We start from the raw sequence: 23,307 nt of genomic DNA on the forward strand, positions 1-23,307 counted from the left end.
GCGCGGTGTCAGCCTTATTCACACATAGCCGCAGGGCAAGGAGCTTCATGAAGCTTGGCTGGCGAAACTTAGAACCTGCAGAAAGCCATCGGCTACAACTTGAGTATGCAGCAAGCACACACGCCAGGAAGATTTCTGCTACGGCGCCGGGACTGCGTGATGTTCGGTCAGCAGCAGAAAATGCGCACTAGCCGAGACGCTCGCGCGCGCCCGCTGCCCGGCTAATGTTGGGACGGTTTGGTCTATGAACTTGTTGATGCTAGATACTGGCAAGTTCACAGGAACGGAAAGGGAACGGTAAGACGCACATTAAAGAAGGCATGGCATATGGTCACATTCGTGTTATGAAATAATGCATTGGATTACGAAAAAGAAGCAGAGGGAAATCGTACGCTGAGAAGACCGATAAACATACAGTGCAACGCAACTTGAGAAATAATATTGAAATGTTCAAGAATTTAGAAGAGAAGAGAGATTGAATCGTCGTGACAGCACATCGCAGTCACTGTAGGCATTGAAGTCTCTATAACGAAATCATTTTTGGACAGTTCTGATAGCGTCCACACAACAATGGTTGCTAATGTGCTGTCAAATGCTCATATGCTGCAGCTTAAAGCTCACTGCATGGTGTAAAAATGTGCTCACAGTGAAAGCCAAACATTGTGCGCGGACATGTATGCAGACGTCCAGTCGGTCGCTACGAACCCGTGCGATCACTGCATTGAGGCTTCATTCTGTTATGCCCCATTTGGTTATACAGACAGCCCACTATAAAAACATATTTCACGTAGTTAACTCTCAGTGTTTGCCTACCTTTCACGCAAGAAGCCGATTCGGGAGACCCCATTGCAGCGACCGCGCGCAGTGGCGTTCGCTGTATGTATTCGGTAAAGAGATAGCATCTGTAAACGATTCTGTGCTTTCAGTTTGCCCAAGATTATTATATCGACAATCAAAAACTTCCCTCGTTTTGAGAGTACCTACATAAATGTGCAGCAGGGCTGCTGCGGGGTGTTCTTATCGAGCGCCGTAAGTGAAACCTGTGAGGAGCGCGCCGCAAGATCTTTCATACTACGCAAGGGAGGCGCTTCCGACAGATGGCGACTGCGTAACTCCTCGCGTCCAATAGCTAAAGTGGGGGAGACTACTTACTTGCGTGCCCGAGTATGCCCATCGTTGGGTAGCATTAGGAGCAGATCGCGTGCCATCTCGTACAATTGTGCAACCACCAGTGCTACACATGCTATGCAGGGTGGCCGGATTTCAGGAAACGCAAGAGCCATGCAGGTAAAACATCGGGGGACGTGAGAGAGTCGTGCGTGTGCACAAACTTTTTATTGAGATACAGTAAAACCTCGATAATTCCAACTCATTTCATTCTAAATTTTAGTTTAATTGAAAGAATTTGAGTGGGCCTGTCATTTTCAATGCATAATCTACCAGATAATTTGAATAGCCTGCGCAGTTCCATTCGGACAATTCGTTGTTTCGGGCCAGCAGCAACTGCAACTCTTGGGTTAGGGTGCTACATACAATCACCGACCTATTTTCCGGGCCACATGGAGACCGAAAAATAGTTTTAAAAAATATTGATTAGGCTTAAAACTGCTTAAAAATATCTCTAATAATGCCCTGCGTCATGCTACACTTGGAGGTGATCAGACTTGCTTGGATTTGCGCAAGAGTGATGTCTCTGCATACAGTCAACAAGAGCGCCACTGCGTTGGTGATCCCTGCCAACGAAGTTCGCCCTGGAGATAGAAGAAACGAGCCATGTTTCTTTGCACACCACTTGGCTCTCGTGAAGGCCCAGGAGGTGACTGCCGATCACACAAATGAAGAGCCACGCAAATACACACAAAGATGCGACGTCTTTGATACACACCTGCTCAGTGGACACACCATGTGCAAAATAGCAACCGAAACTGCAGTATATATAAAAAAAAGAAAACAGATCACGCATCAAGTGATTGTGATGATGGTACTGACAAAAAAAAAAAAAGAATGTAGAGAAAGTGCCATTCTCTGGAGCGTTTTCCCAACCAAGAGAGAGCGAGCATGGCCTCCGAGACTGGGGGATGGTGCTGGCGCTCTATTGAGTAGCGTGCGTCTCCAAATCTTGAAGACTATAGAGTGGGCCACTGGAGCCACGCCAGTGAAAAATCCAACATGACGGCCTCTAAGATTGGGGAGTGTGGCTCAGAACGAGCAAACAAAATTTGTCGGAAAGATCGATCGTGAAAATGCATTAGCTCCATGGGAACCCTGACGGTGCATTTATGAAGTCTGGAATATCCATCAAGTCCAAATATTTGGAGTCCGAGAAATCCGTCAGCTACTGTTTCTGGCTCTGTTTCTTTTTCTTGCTTCGATATTAGATTCGAAATCTACTAGTCGGTATTCACACACCCCTAATATTTTGTATGGCTTGGAATGAGCAGCAACGCAAATTATGGGGTGTTGCTATCCGTATGCAAGAGGAGGCTATGCTCCAAGTGTTTTGTGAGCGGTAAAATGTTATCTGCAGTCATTTCGCATGACAGTGTTTGCTGTTTCAGAATTGTTCTCTCATTGCAGAGGAACCAAGCTGCAATAGTGACAATGTTGACTACTGTATTTACTTGAATCTAAGGCACACCTTTTTTTCTCGATAAAATGGGTCCAAAAATGTTTGCGCATTGAATCGAGTACAACTCTATATCTGCATTGCCTCGTTAAACCGTAGTTGGCCGGAGCTCGGAAAAAGTACGTACTAAACGGTCATACTGTTTAACAGAAATCGCATTAGATCGCCAACTTACCTGTCGAAAACGGAACTCTGAGAGAGTGCAATGAAAGGGGAAATAAACATGCAGTATTTATTCACTTCACACGGCAAAAGTGTTATTTTCATTTGACGCCGCAGTAGCCTAACACATGACAGCGGCCTCAAACTTACAGAAGCTGCGTGCCAGCTTTTCAGCCAGCCCCCTCTTCTCGGCGAACACTCACATCACAGATTCCTCGTTGGCGTTACGTATTCTCCATGCACGCGCGCAGTAGTGCTGCGGAAGTCCCGGCGCGCCTTTTTCATTGCCGGGTGCCGGAGTTTGGAATACTTTTCGTTAGGAATAGAGTTACGTCATTGCTCCCCTGTTCTCGTCGCGATAATTGCATTCATGAGGCTGACGTAATGCGCAGCTTATGCCACTGTTGGGCCTGAATCGCCTGTGCTGTCACTTTCCGTGTCATCCTCATTACTGTCTCTAGTCGACACTTCGGCAACAACAGAGGCAACGATGGCGAAAAGTCGAACCTCGTAGCCAACATCTCTTCTCAGTTGCAGCAGCGCTGCCGAGCGACTTCTTTGCATTCAAAATGCCACACACTGTAGTCAACAGCAGATCCCTCTCGTGTGCCAGCGCCGACTTCTTTGTGTCACGTTCGATAGCACGGACGATGTCTAATTTTTCTTCTATGCTGAGCACCCGGCGTCCTTTTTATCCGAGTTTAGGCATGACGCGAGCCCTCGCTTGCACGCCTTCGAAATGATGTTGGTGTGGCTTCACGCACAAATGCACAGGGCACTTGGAGGCCGTTGTTCCGATCTCTGAGGCTTGGTGTTCTGCCGGGCCGCCCAATTGAGACGATGCACCGCCGTGTTTGCGCGATGAAAAGTGGAAACTACGTTTTAACCGATGCGTACGCAATAAGCTGGTACGGTTTATGCGGATACAAAACACATTATGTTCAATGGCCGCTGAGTCGGGGACTTGACTTTACTACATTTAAAGCGAAACTACTGTTTAAGCGGGTACGATTTAACAAGGTTTTACTGTACCAGAATAAGCAACTGTGCGCACCATGGTTTTCCACATTTCGTCCCACATAGGCTGTGGGACGAAATTTTGCCGTCCATCACCTTCACGTATAATACGGCCGTTCAAGAAACAACACGAGTCGCCCCGTTTGAACATGTATTCAGCCGAGCAGTAACCACAACTTTGGATTCTGTGTTGTCGTTAGATGAAGTAAACAATAACTCATCTGACCTAGATGATTTCTTGTCAAGAGCCAAGGAGGCACGACAGATGGCAAGGTACCGAATACGCCAACAACAACGCATCGACTCCAGCCGGTACAACCAGCGACGTACTGAAGCTCATTATCTACTCAGTGACAAGGTGTGGGTATGGACACCAGTGCGAAGCCATCGACCGTCTGAAAAGCTTCTGTGCCGATACTTCGGCCCTTACAAAATACTTCGTCGTATATGCAATGTCACTTACGAAGTGAAGTCCACTGGACACGAGAGCCCAAGACGGCGCAACTCTACGGAATTTCACCCGCCGTGGTTGCTCAGTGGCTATGGTGTTGGGCTGCTGAGCACGAGGTCGCGGGATCGAATCCCGGCCACGGCGGTCGCATTTCGATGGGGGCGAAATGCGAAAACACCCGTGTGCTTAGATTTAGGCGCACGTTAAAGAACCCCAGGTGGTCAAAATTTCCGGAGTCCTCCACTACGGCGTGCCTCATAATCAGAAAGTGGTTTTGGCACGTAAAACCCCAAATATTATTATTCTACGGAATTTGTGCATGCTGTCAGCATGAAACCCTACCATGAGAGGTCATGGAAAAAAAAACTGAGAGCCCACAGGAATCCCTACTTCCTCTCACGCCTCGGGCCGATGCGGTAAGGAGCGGGATAATGCCTCGACAACTTGGTCACATTCAAGTTGCGTGCCATTCGTATTGGACTGTGCATGCCATATCATGGTGTTCAGCAACAATAGGCAGCGATCTTTGTGGCACGAGTAGCCGGTTGGACCCAGCTCGCATCACCACCCGCACAAGGTATCTTGCGAGAAGAAGGAAGAAGACGGTTCGACACCAGTTTTAGAATGCGACTCCTGGAGATTCTTCATGACCGCAGTGATTTTTAGTTGTGGGCCCAAGTTCGCCCTTAATAAATATTGTTGTTTTGTTAACGTGTGTTCCCCAACATAGTTACAATACGTTTCTTGATCGCGTGCACCTTGCACCTTTTCTTGTTCACACGGAATCTAGTGGCTGGAAAACGTATCATATGATCGCAGTTTGGCAACACACCGAACGTTGGTGCTGAAAAATCATGTTTTCCGGGAACGTATGAAACGGTAAAAAATTAACATAACTTTATTGGGCCATTTTTTGTGTTCCCAATTGCGAATGTTGGTGCTGGATCCGACTCACCGACTCAACAAGTCCGACTCACCGCGACCGGATAACAGGTGAATATGTTCGCCCCATGCTGGATCCGAACGCCTGGTCGTTTGCGCGTACAGTCACGCGAACGGTGGCGCATGTGAACGAGGCCTCACAAGACAGTCTCGCAGAAGCATGGATCGGCGCACTCGCGGAACGTCCGTGCAGCTTGCCTATCCCGAACCAAAGAGCCTTCTTCTTTTCATGCCCAAGTAACCCCCACCGTGAGGCGGCGTTAGCAGCGCAACACTCACGCCATCTCTCGTACTGCACTTCAACCACACCGACCGCCGCGGGCTCTAGGCCACGCGGCAAAGCCGGATTACAGGAGACGGGAGCCATGCAGCAAAACAACGTATTAGGGGACGCGTGAGAGTTGTGCATCCCCAGACGGTCAACCAGCCGGTAATCACAGCCAGCACGTGTGCCAAGTTTGGCTGTGTGTTCACATCTGGATTGAGAGCTGTGAAATGTGTGCATCTGTGTGCTTGAACTCTGAACTCGCACATACAATGTGATCACCACACCTTCCAGTGGTTATTGGGCCCGATCTTCGCGGATGCTTGCTTGCTTTTTGCACGCACTGTTTTTGTTGTTCCCTCAGTTTGCGTAGTGTTAATCGGTCCAGTCGAACTGGTTGAAACTTCTACCGATAGAAATCGCTTGGCATGGGAACGCTGTGCACGCCAAAGCACCGACCACTGCCGGGTCATTCACTGCGTGTCTGATTATTTGAAAAATCTGATATTCAAGAAATGGAATACTAGATACTCGATTCTCGACCAAAATAAACTCTTTAAAGCAGTGAAACACTACACTGAGCTGTCATGTGCGGACTGAGAATATGTCAGGACAGTTGAGGTTGACTTACGAGCTGTTGAGAGAGAATCTCAATTGTGACAAAGTTCGGGCCTCATACCACTGAGCTTGCTATCAGTTGATAGAAATAGCTCATATTCGAAAATATTTCTTCCGTATGCATCTCCTTTTTATTTGTATTTGAGAATGTCCGACTGGATTTGCAATTTTTTTCGAATACATTTTATTTGCTGTACATTTTACTAACCCCTCCGTTCTATTCTTATCTTGAATAACATAAACACTACTCCTTAGTATTCAAATTTAAATAAGTAGCTTATTTTTAAATTTTTTTTATATGCTTACTATAGAGTGACAGCATCGGGCGTATGGTTTCAGCCCGTCTTGAAATAAAACATAGTTCTGCATCACTCAGGGAATCTTGCATAGGCACTCGGGGAAAACCTGGAAAACTCGGGGAACTTGGAAATGTAAACTTGGTAGACACCCTGAACATGTTTTTTTACTTATTATTCTTCAAGAAATTGGGCCGGTGCAGTTGGACAAGATTCCAAAACTGCCTTTGTAGCGCTTATAAACTTTGCCGCATAGCACCGATGTATTATGGCAAAACTGACTTTAAGAAACTGGCCGTTATGCGACGCATAATTAACCCTTGCCTGTTTTTCTTGCTAATATATTGTGTGCACGTTAGATTTTTACTTTGTTTAGGAGCTTTATGTGATTTCTATGTTACATTTCTACTTTAGACACATACAAAGTAGGTGCATATTTGATTTTAGGGCGTGTTGAAATTGAGAAAGTACTGCCAAATCAATCAGTGGTCTGCTTTTGCATTTTTACGGCACCTTGGTTAATTCGACCTGCCAGATAGTTTGACTAGTTTCATCGGTCTTGTCATAGTCGAATTAGCCAAGCTGACTGGACCATCAAATCCTTTTAAGACTTGGTTTTTTCTGAAAGTCGTGCTTTAGTAGAGAGCTAATGAAATGAATACCTGTGCCCTTGTCGTTACATAATATGTGAAAAAAAATTATGCAGATCTCGCATACTTTGGGAATTGAAAGTTATGCGAAGCATAATCGCAGGTAGCTGGTTCTTTCACCAACAACCTTGAAGGGGTGCACTTTGACCACTTTTGATGAGTTGAAACATGTGCTCATTGTGGAGTTTAGACAAGCGGAGGCTCAGAAAAATTGTGAGCTTGCCTAACTGCTCAGTCATAACAGAACACGTTGCTCTGCCCCTGTGCCAAGTAGTACGCCATCCTCAAGCTGCTCAAGTAAACAACAGAGGAATGCAAAATCTGAGCTGATGCACTTGTTGACAAAGCTGCGGCCCTGTCAGAGCTTCTTTGTGAATTTGGAAAGCCAGGGTCGTCGATTTGAGTTGCTGTGATGGCGCTGCTATGCTGGAGTTCGGTGCAGCGTTGTTGTACTTGGAATCCATGCGCAGCACGAAAGAGCCGGCCTCGATGCTTGGATGAGTGGCCCTGGTAAAGATGAGAAGAGCCGTGAAAGTTTGGTGCAAGGGTGGGGAAGAATGAGGAGGCGACGTGTTGCTATTCGGCACTCGGAGATCAACACTCGAGGGAAACTTTTGAGTTGCTGTTTGTACAGAGGCAACCAGCACCCAAAGTTCCGCAGCCAAGATGCCCGGATCTTACGCGCGCCGCCTGGCTTGAGCACAGGTGGTACATGAGAATCGGAGCCGAGAAGAATGAAGCTCAAATGACGGTGATGCAGCTACCACGACGGCATTGCAAACACTAGTTTATACACAGCGGCTCAATTTCGTAGGCACTGTCAGCACCGGAGCGGATAGGTAGATATGCTCAAAGTGCCGGAAGGTGGCAAAGAATGCTTTGCATTAAAAGCATTTGGAGTGTACTGCAGTGTTCTTGAATGGCCTTTCAGCTGCTTGCTTTCACAAGGAATGGTCTGAGCTGGTTGTCTGGCTGCCATTCATGTGTGCAAACTCAGATTGGTGGGCTTGGCATATACTTCCAATATAGACTGGCACTGTGGCAACAAGGGACAGTGACCTGCTTACTCGTTCTTGAGGAGCAGGACTAACCTGCACAGTCTCCAGGTGCTGTTTCAAGATGTCGTAGTGCTCTGTGTCAATGAATAGCAGAAGGTCAACAATGGTGCACTGTTAAGCGCAGGTGACATGCTGGCTTCAGTAACTGGCGGCCGACTAGCGCAATGCTGTCATGCAAAACTGTGTGCTGTGGCAAAGCGAATTCCTAAGAGAAAAGTGTGTTCTGCGTCTTGAAAAGCAGTCTGTGCATCAGTGTCATTTGTCTTTTCTTGTGGTGTTCGTGTCTCGTTACACTTGGAACTTACTTTACGGATGCCTTTTAGTATATTGTGGCATGTAGGTTGCCTTAATTTTCAGGTTTTGACCATATTATCACCGTTATCAGATTAGTCTTCATCACATGACAATATAAACGAATATCAAGCATCGATCTTAAGTTGATGCTAGTGTTGTGTTACTCGTTTTTGTCCTTGCTTTTGATGCTGTTAGTTAATTTACAACAATATGGAGTTCACAGATTCCTCGGTTAACAAATACTTGCAGGGATGTCATCCAGAATGTGGCGTTCCTCCGAGCCCAGTCACATCGTTGCCCTCCAGCATGGCGGGGGTGGGCCACATCTCAGCTCCCCCGCCGCCGTGTTCCTCGCCGGGCCTGTTCCGTGGCCCCAAGCGACGTGCGAGCCTCGCCAAGGATGGGCCCGGCCTGTCCAAGAGGCTCTGCGGAGGAGGTGCTGCCAACGCCGTGGCCATCAAGGAAGAGGCGCCATCCGATGGCACGGCGGACGAGAACCTCTGGGAAGAGGCAAGTACATCGGCCCGCCCTCTCACTGCAAATTGAAGGGACATTGTTTTCAGACAAGCACTTTTTAGGGTGTGATCACTTTCACATTTAATTTAATGTTAATTGTTTCATTACGTTTATTTACTCTCAGGGTTAGTGTCATTCTTCAGGAGTAGGTATTTTTGTTGCTCTTCTGTCCATTTCCTTTCGTCCTCCCCAAAAGCTTCGCGCCACTAACATCGTCAAAAGTAGGTAACATTCTATAATTGCATCAAGTGAGTGGAAATGGCAGCCTTAAAATTGTCATTGATGATGGAGGAGAAGTCTGATGTGACGCTTCAATTGGCACTGGATGTTTTGGCACCTGCAATCAACAGCATTTTTCACACATTGCCAGCAATGCTTGCCCATAGATGCCAATGTTCCGGGTGCTGAGTCACATGAAATCTTACAAATACATTCTAATTACATATATATTAACTTTAATAACTGAATATATTCAGAAATATTCAATTCATGGGGGGTCAAATTATTCAAACATTCGCTATTCAATTTGTTAATAAGCGTGAACTGAGCAAGTTGTTATTGGTTCTCATAAAAAAATCTAGCTCTAGACAACAGAGAAAGAAGTGGAAGAGAAAATGCTTGTGTTGTGTTTTCTTGCCTACGCCTTTATTTTTTAGCATTACATTTTTTTGTATGAATCTGATTCGTATTTGTACATTCAGATATTTTTAAATTTTATCACTAAGCCTCGCTCGACTTTGTGAACAATGCAAGGCTACATTCATGTTTATAGTAAGGGTGGCGAATATTTGAAAGTTTCGGTTATTATCGAATTTATATCTTTATGTTCATATTTGATTAGAAAACTGGGTACAGTAGAATCTCGTCAATTCGAACACGCTTAATTTGAACTGGTCCAGTCAAAGATGTGTGTATTCCAACGGATGAAAATGCCTGGTAATTCAAATGCACAAGCATTTGCGATGGTTAATTCGAACATACCACGCTCCGACAATGCTCTCAGCAGCGTGCCCAATCACGCGGTGACGCCTTCGACCAGTGTTGCTCTGACCCTGCCATAGAGGAAAGGCTTAGGAAAAACGCCTGAATGCCGCGCACGGGAAGAAAAAAAAGAAAAAAAGAAAGAAAGAAAGTGGTGGAAATTTTATCCTCTCTCAAATGGCGAGGTCGCCGTTTCTGCATCGCGACTTAATGCCCCAGCCACACTAGCAGCAAGAAGCTTAGCTGGCTCCTTGAGGTTTCGTTTTCTGTCGTCATTGGGGGCAAGCGAGCATTGGCCGGTGTGGGCAGTTTCGTGGTCCTCACTCGCTGTATGCTTGTGCGCCCCGATAATTCACGGTTCGTGCATCGTGCTATGGTGCGCAGATACTTCAAAAACAAGTCCTTCTTTTAGTTGGAACAAATTTTCGTGCCCCTTCGAATTAGGATTATCGAGATTCGACTGTATTAAAAAAAGTTAGAATATTTGGGTGTATACGAATACTTGAAACAAATCGAATATATTGCTGGCCTTGCAGGAGCAAATGCAGTCTTAGCATTTACTTCTAATCTAAGAATATGGTCACATTATTGTGCTGAATTTTGTGCTAATTTTGTGCTGGTGGCCAAGTTGTGCCCCTAAATTATGCTTAGCCATTCGTCGTCTGAGCTTTGCGCGAAAGGCAGCCACTCAGCAAGGGGCGTGGGTTGGGAGACAACGAGGGTGCACTCTTTTGCAGGCTCCACCTCCAACGCTGAGCTTACTGTTTGACGGCAAATGTGATAAGTATAATACCCGTGTCACACGGGCGTTTGGAAGGCCTTCCAACCGATAGTCAGTTGACTCAAAGGTCATGTTTGAGCTGCTACACGGGCGGTTTCGAAGGCTGCCGAGTCAATAGTCTATCGAGTCAACGGAGCACTTTACAACTCTATCAAAATCTCAATGGCCGTTGAGCAACGGAAATGGAAGCAGCGCGAACTTGCCCTCTCGTTCAGTGTGCTCGTACTCATGGTTAGAAAGAACAAATCAAACCAAAATGTGCTAAAATACTATATATGAGTGTTATTAATTATTCAATAAAGTATTTTTGCCACTTCATATGTTCGAACTGCACGTACTTTCGACAACAGCGACGTGCAGCGACACAAACGTTGCCGCAGTTTCAGTACTCAACAACTTAAAAACTAAACATATACGTATGGCAATGTATAAAGTTTTCTTTTAAATGTATAAACAAACATAAAAGAAATTATAGTGCTTTTAAGTAGTTTTAATGTTGTTTAATTTTTCTTTACATGAAAAGGAAAATAAAGATCCGCAGTGCCACCCAATTTTGTAAGAAATACCTGAACCACTCAGCAGCCTTTCAAAAGTGCCGTGTAGCAGCGTGACAACTCCTTTGAGTCAATAGTGTTGTGGCGTTTTGAAGTCCGTCAACTGGAAGGCCTTCCAAATGTGCCCCGTGACACAGGTATAAGGCGCAGGTCGGTGACAACAGAAAGCTAGTTGGAATTAATCGATGTTCCAAGTTATCGTGAGCCAAATACACAACCTTGTAGTACGACGACTTGCTAGTCAAATTTTTTCTGTTGTCAATGTAATTGCGATGTTCCAACATGTTAAAATAAGCAAACTTGCTAATAAATGCATGTGCAAATCATTATTCGATATTCAAAACCAAGTATCCGTATTCAATTCATATTTGAAAACATATTTGAAATTCATATTTGAAATTCATATTTGAATTTGGTATTCACACCCTCCTAATCCATGTTTTTTTTTTCTCGTTTTTTTGCTGTGTAGTAAGGTAATCCTTCTTTCTCTCTCTGACTCTCTCTCTCTTTATATATATATATATATATATATATATATATATATATATATATATATATATACACACACACACACACACATAAAATGTTGGGAAGTATTTTTGCATGGCCCTACTTTAGGTGGTTTTTTCCTGTCGAGCTGACTTGGTGCTGCTGCTGCTGCTGCAGTGTTCGGGTGAATGGCCCCTGGAGGCCTTTGTGGAGGCCCTCTGCCAGGACCTGTTCAGTGCGGCCTGGGAAGTGAGACACGGTGCAGCCACGGCACTGCGCGAGGTGGTCCGGCTGCACGGCCGCGGAGGGGGACGCGCCTTCGGCACACCCACGGCACAGGTGGCCTCCTTGTTTCCTTCTTCCCGACCGTCTGTGCGCGAGTCCCGATTGGGCCAAGCTGCTGGCATCAGCGTAACGATTCGCCATGGGCATAGCTACGAACCACAGCTTATCGGCAGTGTGCTCTACAACGCGTTGTTTATTGTTCTTTATGAAGTGCTGCTTTATGTAGAAACCATAAAAAATGAGTACGTGGAACAAAAAAATGCCACCTTATGTTTGTGCAGTGTTACTGGCTGTGTTCTGCAAGCAGCATGCACAGTGGGTTTCACTGTTTATTTATTTGTTTGTTTATGTATTTAATATTATTTGCAGAATCATTCTTGACATCATTGGGTGGGCCACAAAGCATCTTAAAATGAATTGATGGTCTTGTGGCCAACCACATGTGCTGGCCACTTATTCTCCTGGTCTGTGGCCCTTGGAAAAAATGAATACAGTTTCTCGGCAGAACGAAGTTTATAACATTGGCAACTTGCTTTATATTAAAATTTTGTTGGATTGGAATTTGAGCTTTTATGTGATTAAGTTCAATCCTCGATCGACTTTTCTTGCAGGGAAAAGGGTCGCAACATTTTTCATATTATTGGGCAATCGAAAAAAGTAAACTCGAATAAGGAAGAGCTTTACTGTGTCGGATTTGAGTCTGTGTTGAAAGATACCGTTTTATGCATTGTCAATGGCATCTTCACATTGGTGGTACAAAGCAAAGCCAGTCACACTTGCGCAGCCACTCTTCCCCCACGGTTGATAGCGTTGTCCGCAGTAAGACGATGCTATCACGAACAGTGCTGGCAGCGAGGAGCAAATGCTTCGTCTGGCTCTCACTTCGACGCGTCTCCCAAACTTGATATTACACAACTTCTGATACTAAATGCGTGGGAAGAAGTGCACATGATGCCACGCCATCTCAGCACGCCGACTTTGATTACAGTGAAACCTCGTTAAACCGTATTTGGCCGGAGCTCGAAAAAAGTATGTACTAAACAGTAGTGCTGCTTAAGGGGGGAGGCTACCTTGGAGACCGAATTTTTTATTTTTTAAGATATCCGGATGAAACTTTGAGGGTAGGTTCACACCATCGAACTATGAGGAACTGCAAAGTTTCATGAAGATCTGTTTATTAGTTCCAGAGTTATTGAAGTCTAAATAGGTGGTTCATGTACAGTAAAACCTTGTTAATTCGAACTCGGTTTATTCGAAATACCGCGTAATTCGAAGGTTTTCGGCGGTCCCAACAGTTTGCATGCAAATTTTGCCGGATAATTTGAACAGCCAGCATGCTCATATCCGGATCATAAGTCAGTTTAAACCATGGCCTCCGGGATCCGCAACAAAAAAGTTAGTGTGCCAGTCTCTGAGGCCAGTATAGTTGCCGGAGTGGCAGCTAGGCGGCACTTTAAATCAACTTTCTGTTTCCGGTGAACGTTGTGCGCAGTTTTGCGGAGTGTAGCGGCGGTGACAGTGAATTGCTGCGCACTGTAAGCAGACTGCAGGACGCAGCCTACGGTGCGGCTAACCACCGCGCCAAGCAGTCACGATGACTACCGCATTTACATAATTGTTAGTCGACCACTTTTTCTAAATTTGAAAATCTTAAGTGCGGGGTTGACTTACAATTGAAACCAAAACATGGCACCGCCAAAAAAAGCCAGACCAATGGGAGCTACAACATAGTTAGAATTTTATGTTTGCTGTATGGCCTTACCCATAGCTTTTCGCTATCCTGCATGTTTGTTCGCTTTTCGGAAGGGTTTTTCAACATTTTTGAGAGTTTTACAGTGCACACAACACTCATAAGGGGGTGTCGATTGTTGATGGAAGCGCCGCTGTTCTATTCGTGGTGGCACCCTCAGACAATTGCCTCAGAACGGCGGTGCTTGCGGGAAGTGTCGGTAGTTCATGGAGGAGCAGACACCGCTCACGAGTTTTTCCGCATAGCAAATGCGGAAAACGAACTTGCGGCCCGCTCACGAGCGGGCCGCAAGTTCGATGTTTCTGAACGGGTGGTGCGAGAGTGGTGACTGCAGCGAAGTGAAATTTTCACCTGTGATGGCAAGTGAGGAATTTCCCACGTGCCGAAGTCTGGACGCTTTCCGGAGCTGTAGGCTAAGCTTGCGGCGTACGTCGCTGAAATGCGCAATCAGTCCCTACCAGTGAAGTGCGACATGGTCATGGCACAAGCCCGGATCTTCGCCTTTTAAGGACCTGCTCCGCTGTGAGTATGAGTGGCTGGCAGCAGAAGACCGCGAAATTACGCCAAACGGACCTGTCAAAAGAGCCCCCCTGACGGCTGCATGTGGCTGGGTGCATTCGGCGTGGGCTGCTGTCCCACAAGATGTCATGGTGCGGTCGTTTGCCAAATGATGAATTTCGCGGGACGACGACGCGCTGTGGGACCGTAGCAATGATGACGATGGCAGCACTAGTTAAGATGAGTAGTCCAGTGACCATGTCAGCTACTAATAAATTTTCGTTATCAAATGCGCCCTCAAGTATGCTCTCCTTTTCTATTTTTTCCTGTCACGCGATTGGGGGTTGACTTACATTCGAGTCGCCTTACAATAGTGTAAATACGGTACTTCAAGTGACCGTTTTTCAGGCGAAATAAAGGTGCACTGTTGATACAGCCACATTTCGTAAGTTTATTTCTCGTTTTTCGTCCATTTTTGATAATTCGAAAACCCGATTAATTAGATGATTTTTTGCGGTCCGATGGACTTCGAATTAAAGAGGTTCTGCTGTATATGCCTGAGGAAGAGCCTGGAGAAATCCCAGGACATCGTAGGAAGCTGAAATTCACTGTGATGATCCCTTGATAGATATCCCAGGGGGCTAAAGAGCCCTTTTCTTTAATTTACCCTCCAAAAAATTTTAAGACAACTTTGAATTTGATGTAGCCAGTATTGACCACATTCATAGAAAATTAATTGCTTATTATAAATTAACTGCACCAGCTTTAAAAAAAAGCAGCCTGTTACCCCCTGGCAAAGTCATTCAGGAACAGAATAAAAAAACTGCATACAAATCTGAAGAGCGGTTCTTGAGATATCGCCTTTCCCAGCACCACTACTAGCGAAAAACCCATTCTGAAAAAACAGGCCTTATAGTTGAACACATGTGTTTTTATTAGAAAGCTCCTGCGGAGCTTCTAATTAACTTTTGCGGCTCCAGGCACACTTCATGCGTCGAATTTTCGACTGGCGACAGCTGACAGTACAGTTCCACTGCTGAAAAGTGTCTACGCAGTTGGCACTCACTGCGGAAGATCGGAAGTTCGATGCTCGTACAAGACGCATATCGCGCTCCCACGCACCGAACATCTGCACTGACTTGGGCTTTGCCGGCATCGCGTGCAGCCAAGAACAAGCGAAAAAAAAGAAAGGCTGAGAAAATAATCTAAAAGAGAGCGCAAGGCATTGAGCAGCTTGCAAGCTCATGTTGAAAAGGACGGAGCAAGGGGCAACAACGACGCGAGTGCGGCGGGCGCGGCATCAAAGAGAGCAGCCGCCGCTGCCCACGCGACAGCCAATGGCAGGCGCGCTTTAGCCAGCGGGATTTGAACGCACTGCTCTGGCCAATCAGCACTCCGCATCGCATCGTGGGAAAACTCCAATAGCGCCTCAACCGCACCGACGATGCCATTTTTCAAGCCGACAAAACAGAGACAAAGAATTCACGGTCAAAACGACACCAAGATGGCGCGGGCAGGCCACATGGGCCAGGAATGGCACGCGTGAAGTTTGACTTGATTTCGGCATTTGCGCGTGTTTTGTGGGCCGCGGTGGCCTCAAAAGTAGCGTTTTTTTTGGTACTTTGCAGTTGAATTACGTGCTGATAATTACAGAAGAGGTAGTTTATGAGACCTACATCCCAAAAATGTGGTTTTTCAAAAATAAACTTTTTCGTTATTTTTCGGTTTTCGAGGGCCGCGTCCCCCCTTAACTGAAATAGCGAGATCATCCACTTACCTGTCAAAAACAGAACTCTGAGAAAGTTCAATGAAAGGGCAAGAACATGCAGTATTTATTCACTTCGCTCAGCAAAAGTTTGTTATTTTTGTTTGATGCTGTGATGGCCTAGCAGTGACGACAGAGGCCTCAAACTTACTGAAGCTGTGAGCCAGCTTTTCAGCCAACCTCTTCTTTGGAAATACGCGTAGGGCAGATTTCTCGTTAGCATTTTCATATTCTTCGGGCACGGACACGTTGGCGCTGCAGAAGTCGCGAGGCACCTTTTTCATTGCGGGGTGCTGTTCTCGTTTTGACGATTGCATTCATGCGGCTGATGTAACGCGCAGCTTCTGCCACTGTTGGGCCTGAATCGCCCATGCTGTCGCTTTCCGTGTCGTCCTCATCGCTGTCGTTAGGCGGCAATTTGGCAACAACAGAGGCAGTGATGGCGAGAAGTCGAACCTCGTAGTCGACATCTTTTTGCGGTTGCAGTAGTGCTGCCGAGCAACTTCTTTGGTTTCGAAATGCCACATGCCGTAGTCAATGGTAAATCCCTGTCGCATACCATCGCCGACTTCGCTCCCTACCATCGCTCCCTACCATCGCTCCCTTCTCTCGGGTGCACTTTATTACGTTAATGTAAGTTAGCTCCCATCCCCCCTCCTCTTTCCCGTTACTTATGTGGGAAGACTGCGCTCTGAAAGCCAGCATCCTTCTTGGCTCACCCTCGCACGCTTTTACTCGCCCTTAAAGCAGACGGTGCATGGGATGCGATAGGATCTCATTGCACTTGGACTTTATACGGAACGTGACACTGCTTTGCTTTCGTTCTCAAAGTTCCTTCTCAAAGCTACATGCCCCCATTCCTTTAAGGGGGGAGGTGGGGATCAGAGCTCACTTTTTTTGTTCTTTGACCTAGAGCAACGAAATTTGGCAGCCACGCTTGAAAGTGTCTGAAATAAAGGAATATGCAGTTTCATTACATTACCTTGACTAGTTTTCAAGCTGCAAAATGTTACATGTGTTCCGCTTGCGGAAAACCTGGTACTGTAACGAAACATGCCAGGGAGCTACCTGAAGTTTTCATCTTTGCTCAGAAGAGCACTACAGGGTGCACCAGCTCCAAAACTTTTTTAACTGCTTTATTATTTTTTACACAGAACATCGTTCAATTTCACTAATTGTATCAGAACTTGTCATTCACAAATTAGCATGCAGAAAAAAACTAAGCCCTCAGTAAGATATTGAAGACTGTCACACCCTCAAGCTACTTCAGGGAATACATTAAAAAAAAAACAGGATCAAAATTGGTCCAGGCTTTCTCGTACTACCCTTTCCACAGACAACGCAGAATGCCAAAAACACATTTGAGAAAACGTCTTTCAAAGTTTTTGGAGCAGTTCACATACCTCAAAATACAGCAGGATTGTAGTTTTTCCTCTCTTTGCTTACAGATGACTTTTTGGGTCTCGCCATTTGATTCGCACAGTTCAAGGTGCCGAAGCGCGAAGTACCTAGCTGCGCAGTTTGAGATGCCGATGTGCGAAATGCCTAGTCGCGGACTCGAGGTGTCAACCCTTGATGTGCTTAGTCGCGCAGTCCAAGGTGCCAAAGCGTGAAGTACCTAGCCGCGCAGCCCGAGGCGCCGATGCGCGAAATGCCGAGACGCGGACTCGAGGAGTCGACACTTGATGTGCTTAGTCACGCAGTCCAACGTGCCAAAGCGTGAAGTACCTAGCCACGCAGCCCGAGGTGCCGATGCGCGAAATGCCGAGACGCGGACTCGAGGAGTCGACACTTGATGTGCTTAGTCACGCAGTCCAACGTGCCAAAGCGTGAAGTACCTAGCCATGCAGCCTGAGGTGCCGCTGCGTGAAATGCCTAGACGCGGACTCGAGGAGGGGACACTTAATGTGCTTAATCGCACAGTCCAAGTGCCATAGCATGAAGTACCTAGCCACGCAGCCCGAGGCGCCGATGCGCGAAATGCCTAAACGCAGACTCGAGTCAACACTTGATGTGCTTAGTCACTCAGTCCAACGTCCCAAAGCGTGAAGTACCTAGCCATGCAGCCAGAGGTGCCGATGCGCGAAATGCCTAGACACGGACTCGAGGAGTCGACACTTGATGTGCTTAGTCACACAGTCCAAGCTGCTAAAGTGTGAAATACCTAGCCACGCAGCTCGAGGTGCAGATGCGCGAAATGCCTAGACGCAGACTCGAGTCAACACTTGATGTGCTTAGTCGCGCAGTCCAAGGTGCCGACGCGCGAAATGCCTAGATGCAGGCTCGAGGAGTCGACACTCGATGTACGTAGTCGCGCTGTGAAAGGTGCCGATGCACAAAATGCTTAGGTGAGGGTGCGAGACGTCCTCGTTCAATGTGCTTGATTGCCGAGTCTGAGACACCTATGCACGAAATGCTTAGTGGCAGGTCTGAGGATTGCATGCGCGATGTGCTTGGTCAGGAATTCTGAAACACTATGAGTGCTGAAAGGCTCAGTCACGTGTCAGGATTCCACACGTGAATCTTGGTCGCGGTATACGTGTCGCTGATGGTTGGTATGCTTAGCTGCGGTTCTGAGACGTCTACAAACATAGGGATCGGCCACGCTACTGCGCTGTCCGCTTAGCGCCCGTTTTGACACATCGAGATTATGGCGAGCGAAGACTTCCAGGCTCGCGAGGTGCAAAGAGCCGAGCAGACGATACAAGTGCCGGACCAATCGCGAACCGCGCTGGAGTCGCGTGGCGGGCGCGGCCAATCGCGGACTCTGGCACGACCTTCAATCATTTACTTTTTGTGTTCTTGTTTCTGTACGGAGGAGATAGCTGAAGCAGCTAATTTGATGATGGAGAAGTGCGCTTTCCAACGAGACCAAGATGGCAGCTCTCAGTTTTGCCGTTCCGGAGATGTGGCGTGAAAAATGCTGTTCTTTCTTGATTTCCGCGAAATTTTTCACCACCATCGCTGATAAAACAAATTTTTTAGAGCACTTTTACATGGGGACACTTTGATATTTCGGAATCTGATAGAAAAAGACCAATGAAATTAAAAATGTGATTTTCAAAAATTCGATTTTTTGGCCATTTTCCTCGATGAGAAAAAACACGTCCCCCTATAAGTGGGGACAGCAGGGATCACATCCTGAAAATCGCGACACAAATCAATTTTACCTAACCATTCATTTTGGCATTGACAATACCTAATCTAGACTGTATCATAGCGATCAATGCACTCTAAGTGCCAAAAAAAAATTATTTTGGTGACAAAGGAGCTCAAAATTACGCAGAAACACTGAAGTTCACGTAGTCGGCCTTCGTCTTGCCTGCCACCAAGCGCAGCCATCGCGGTACCATCTGAAGTTCCGCGTTCCTGTTCCGCCCCCATCCTCACCTGCGATAACCGTATACAGTCGCCGACTGATTTCTCGGACTCCAAAAATTCGGACATGCTCGATTATTCGGTCTGCTTCGCGGCACCGTCATACTCACCATAGACCGTAATGTATAACAACTGCCGAAAGTTCAGACACCTTGCAACCTCTCGTCTGATTTTTCGGAGACTCCTTGAGCCAACTTGATCCGAGAGCACCATGCACCGACTCTGATTGGTGCATTGTTCGATTTGCTGAACGCCATTTTCGTTTTGAACGAAGCCTCCTTGCTGCCCCACGAAGTAGCGCTACTGCAAATCCCCGCTCATCATCATCATTTCTGCCTGGTTCGATAGAGTGGCTACAGCAGTTCTAGTTCCAGCTTAGTAAGCCATGTCAAGACAATCCAGCAGCCGATTTGTTTCTGCGTGTGCGACGCTGCGTGTAGGCCACATCTTTCGTTTGTGCGACTGGTGTCGCCGTGATAGCGTGGTGGTGTTTGCTTTGCGTGCTGTGTCGAGGTTGCGGTCATCCAACTCGGCATACGGAAATATCGCGTTAAGTGTCCAATTGCGCCGACAGTGCCCGCGCAGACTGTGCTGGGGAATGCCGGCAAGTGGGTGCCGGGAGGCCTAGGATTTGTCGCCTTCCGATGTGCTCCCTACTGATGTCAAAGATGTTCTGCCGAGACCTGCGCAGTAGTTGCATTGCGATTCCGGAAACCGTCTCATTTGACAGTTTCACAGATGCTGACACTGCTGTACTGACATGCGCAGAACTCGATGACGGCGAGATCATTCGTCAGGTTTCTGCTGCACCGCCGGACGATGACTCTGAGTCGGAAGATGACGCACCATGTGCTACGCTACCGTTGCATGTGGACCGTGTACAAGCAGTGACTGTGCTTTCAGCCACCTACAGTGACCGTACGACCCTATCTGAGATTCAGGCTTATATGATTGCGCGTAAACGGAACAGCGTGCAACGGTGCATTCACGATTTCTTCAAGCCTACGGCCGAGCCCGAATAAGTGTGTGGAAATAAAGGATTTCTTTTTTTTTCTTAATCTGCTTTTTCAGACACCTGTTTATTTGGACATTTCCACAGTCCTCGTGAGGTCCGAATAAACGGTCGGCGACTGTAGGCGAAACGCAAGCGTCAAATGTCAGGGGCTGGTCGGGAAGTTCGTGATGCCTACGACCCTCCTATTGGCTCAGCGTGCCAGCACACTGAGAGGGGCCTTACAATTAGGTGTTGCTACGGCAAAGCGCACCGACGCTGCCGGCGAGTCATCGCATGCTAGGCCTACTTTGAAAACATTGTTGATGTGCCGTTTCATTGTTAATCGCAGTAGATCGCAGAGTAATCGCAAGCAATGAATTCAGAAAAATTTGCGGTAGGCGACGAGCAAAACGAGAACAAGGCAAAAGTGGGAGCCAACGTTTCGACAGGTGGACTTGTTTTTTCCGAGGCTATCTATGCTTCCCTCGGCATTGTGCAACTGCACATATAGGTAGGGTTTTTCTAAAGGGGAGAGGGGATAAGGCTGGTGGGTGAGGCAACAAACAAAGGTGTGTTAAGGGCGAGGGTGTAAATTCAAAATGAAATAAAAACCCGCCGTGGTTGCTCAGTGGCTATGGTGTTGGGCTGCTGAGCACGAGGTCGCGGGATCGAATCCCGGCCACGGCGGCCGCATTTCGATGGGGGCGAAATGCGAAAACACCCGTGTGCTTAGATTTAGGTGCACGTTAAAGAACCCCAGGTGGTCAAAATTTCCGGAGTCCTCCACTACGGCGTGCCTCATAATCAGAAAGTGGTTTTGGCACGTAAAACCCCAAATATTATTATTATTATTATTAAAATGAAATAAAAGGGGCGCTCTGCACATGGCTGGTGACACGGCAACATGTCAGCCGGTGTGTCAATGGCCGTGCGCATAGCACCCCTTTATTATCTCCTTCACTGGAGGTCAGTGGGCTATCATCTGTCTGAAAGAGATACCGTATTTACTCCATTGTAATGCGCACCCATTTTCCGTGACAAAAAACAAAACAAAAGAAAGAGTACAATATCGCGCACCTCGTGCTTTCATATAGAAATGCTATTTTCTCTCATTTGGAAAAAACGGATTTATTCCCAATACACTAAAGTTGCGATGAATTAAAACACAAATGGAAGCGGCGTACCTTGCCGCCAAGAATTTCACTGCGTCGGTATGAGTCGCATGGGGCAATAGATATCACTCATCACTATCGGACAACTCCTCATCGCTCTCAACTGACCAAAGCATTTCATCCTCATTGCTGTCCATAGCATTCGAAATCTCGCACTTTTTAAAGGCCTTGTTGACCATGGCAGATGGAATCGTGTACCATGCATCTTTCACCCATCCAGCAAAGTCCTTCAGCGAGGCACGCTTCGTTTTATTGGTGGGCATGAATTTGTGGCAGCCACTGACAAGCCATTTGGTGTGGAGCACCCGTATTCTATCTTTAACATGCTTGTTCAAACAAAGATTGAGCGGCCGGAGCTGCGATGTCATGCCGCCGAGCATCACGACAAGGTCGGCATTGCGTGCAGCCAGCTTGTCCTTGATGCGCTGGTCAAGGTGGCACCTGAACGCTTCGAGCACAAGCATCCCATGCAGACCCAAACTGCCGCCGGGTCTCTTCCGCCAAATGTTATCAATCTAGTCAGTGAACAAGTCCATGGTCATCCAACCTTTTTCATTTGCACACAAAGACACGCCACTTGGAAACGCGATTCCTTTCTGGAGCGTCTTTCGTCTGAAGATAAGATACGGGGGCAGCTTGTGCCCATCCACAGTGTAACAAAGCATTGCGGTGATTCTAGTTTTTTCGTGGCCGGAAGACAAAATGCGCACTTGCTTCGCCCCCTTCTTTTCAACGGTTGTGGTGGCAGGCATGTCAAAGTAGAGCGGCGTCTGATTGGCATTTCCAATCTGTCCGAAGTGGTAGCCATTTTTCTATGGTGCAACTTCAAGGTGTACCGCTGAAAACTGTGCGATTTTTCTTCGTATTCTTTGGGCAATTTTTGGCATATCCCTGTCCGCCTCTGAAGAAAAAAAGCCTTTTCTTTTCATAAAACTTGATAACCAGCACCTGCTCGCTTTGAAGTTACTTCGCATTAGCCCTTCCTTTAGGGCTAACTGCATCGCCCATACATTGAACAGATCGGTCGTCACAGGCTGCTGTGTCGCTCGCTGCTCTTGCACATATTCTGCGAGCAGCTTTGCTATTTTGTCAACGTGGCCGTGCTTTGGTCCACTGAAACCTGTCTTTGTTGCTTTTCTGACGAAAATATTTTTGTTCTGTTTGCACCAGTCCCACATGCAAGTTTCGGGAACTCCGAACGCCCGTGATGCGGCCCGATTTCCGTCCGTCTCCGCGCCAGCATGTGATAACTTTCTTTTTAAATGCGGCAGCATGGTGGACTCGGCGTGTCTTCGCAGTCAGCGTTTCTATGCTGATTGAATAAATGCAGAAAATGGGAAGACAAGCAGTAGACTAGGTTACACCAGTGCCTGGTTACACGTACAACATGGAGGTATGCACGTGGAGGAAGCTACGACAGCTAGGCTAGAAGCATGTATGAGGCGGCCATTTTTCAAATGCCGATGGCGATATGGTAGTGCGGATTTGGGGTCGTACTTAATTCAACGGGCATGCAATTTTTGGACCCTTTTTATCAGAAAAAAAGGTGCATGTTAGATTCTAGTAAATCGGTAATAAAATGAGCAAAAGAAACGACTAAAATGGAATAAATGTATAAATAAAAGAAAGGAAGAAAGGGAGGAAGAACAATAACAATAAAACACGGAAGCAACCAAACTGTGGATCTGTGCAAATACTGCATTTACTCAAATGTAACGCAACCACGATTGTAATGTGAAGGTCAACTTTCAGGTCGCGTAAATAA

At 46.8% G+C, this 23,307-nt stretch overlaps 1 protein-coding gene across 2 annotated transcripts in view; it reads left to right on the forward strand.

Annotated features, from left to right (window-relative positions):
• Hel89B (histone acetyltransferase 1) overlaps positions 1-23,307 on the forward strand; it is a 392,774-nt gene that overhangs the window by 87,071 nt on the left and 282,396 nt on the right. For both annotated transcript variants that reach the window (XM_075703080.1, XM_075703081.1), the window contains exons 6-7: positions 8,629-8,889; positions 11,878-12,039. In XM_075703080.1, the coding sequence (XP_075559195.1) occupies positions 8,629-8,889; positions 11,878-12,039 (423 nt within the window). The remainder of the gene's footprint in view (positions 1-8,628; positions 8,890-11,877; positions 12,040-23,307) is intronic.

The sequence above is a fragment of the Dermacentor variabilis genome, chromosome 8 (assembly GCF_050947875.1).
Source record: "Dermacentor variabilis isolate Ectoservices chromosome 8, ASM5094787v1, whole genome shotgun sequence".
Classification (NCBI taxonomy): Eukaryota; Metazoa; Arthropoda; class Arachnida; order Ixodida; family Ixodidae; genus Dermacentor; species Dermacentor variabilis.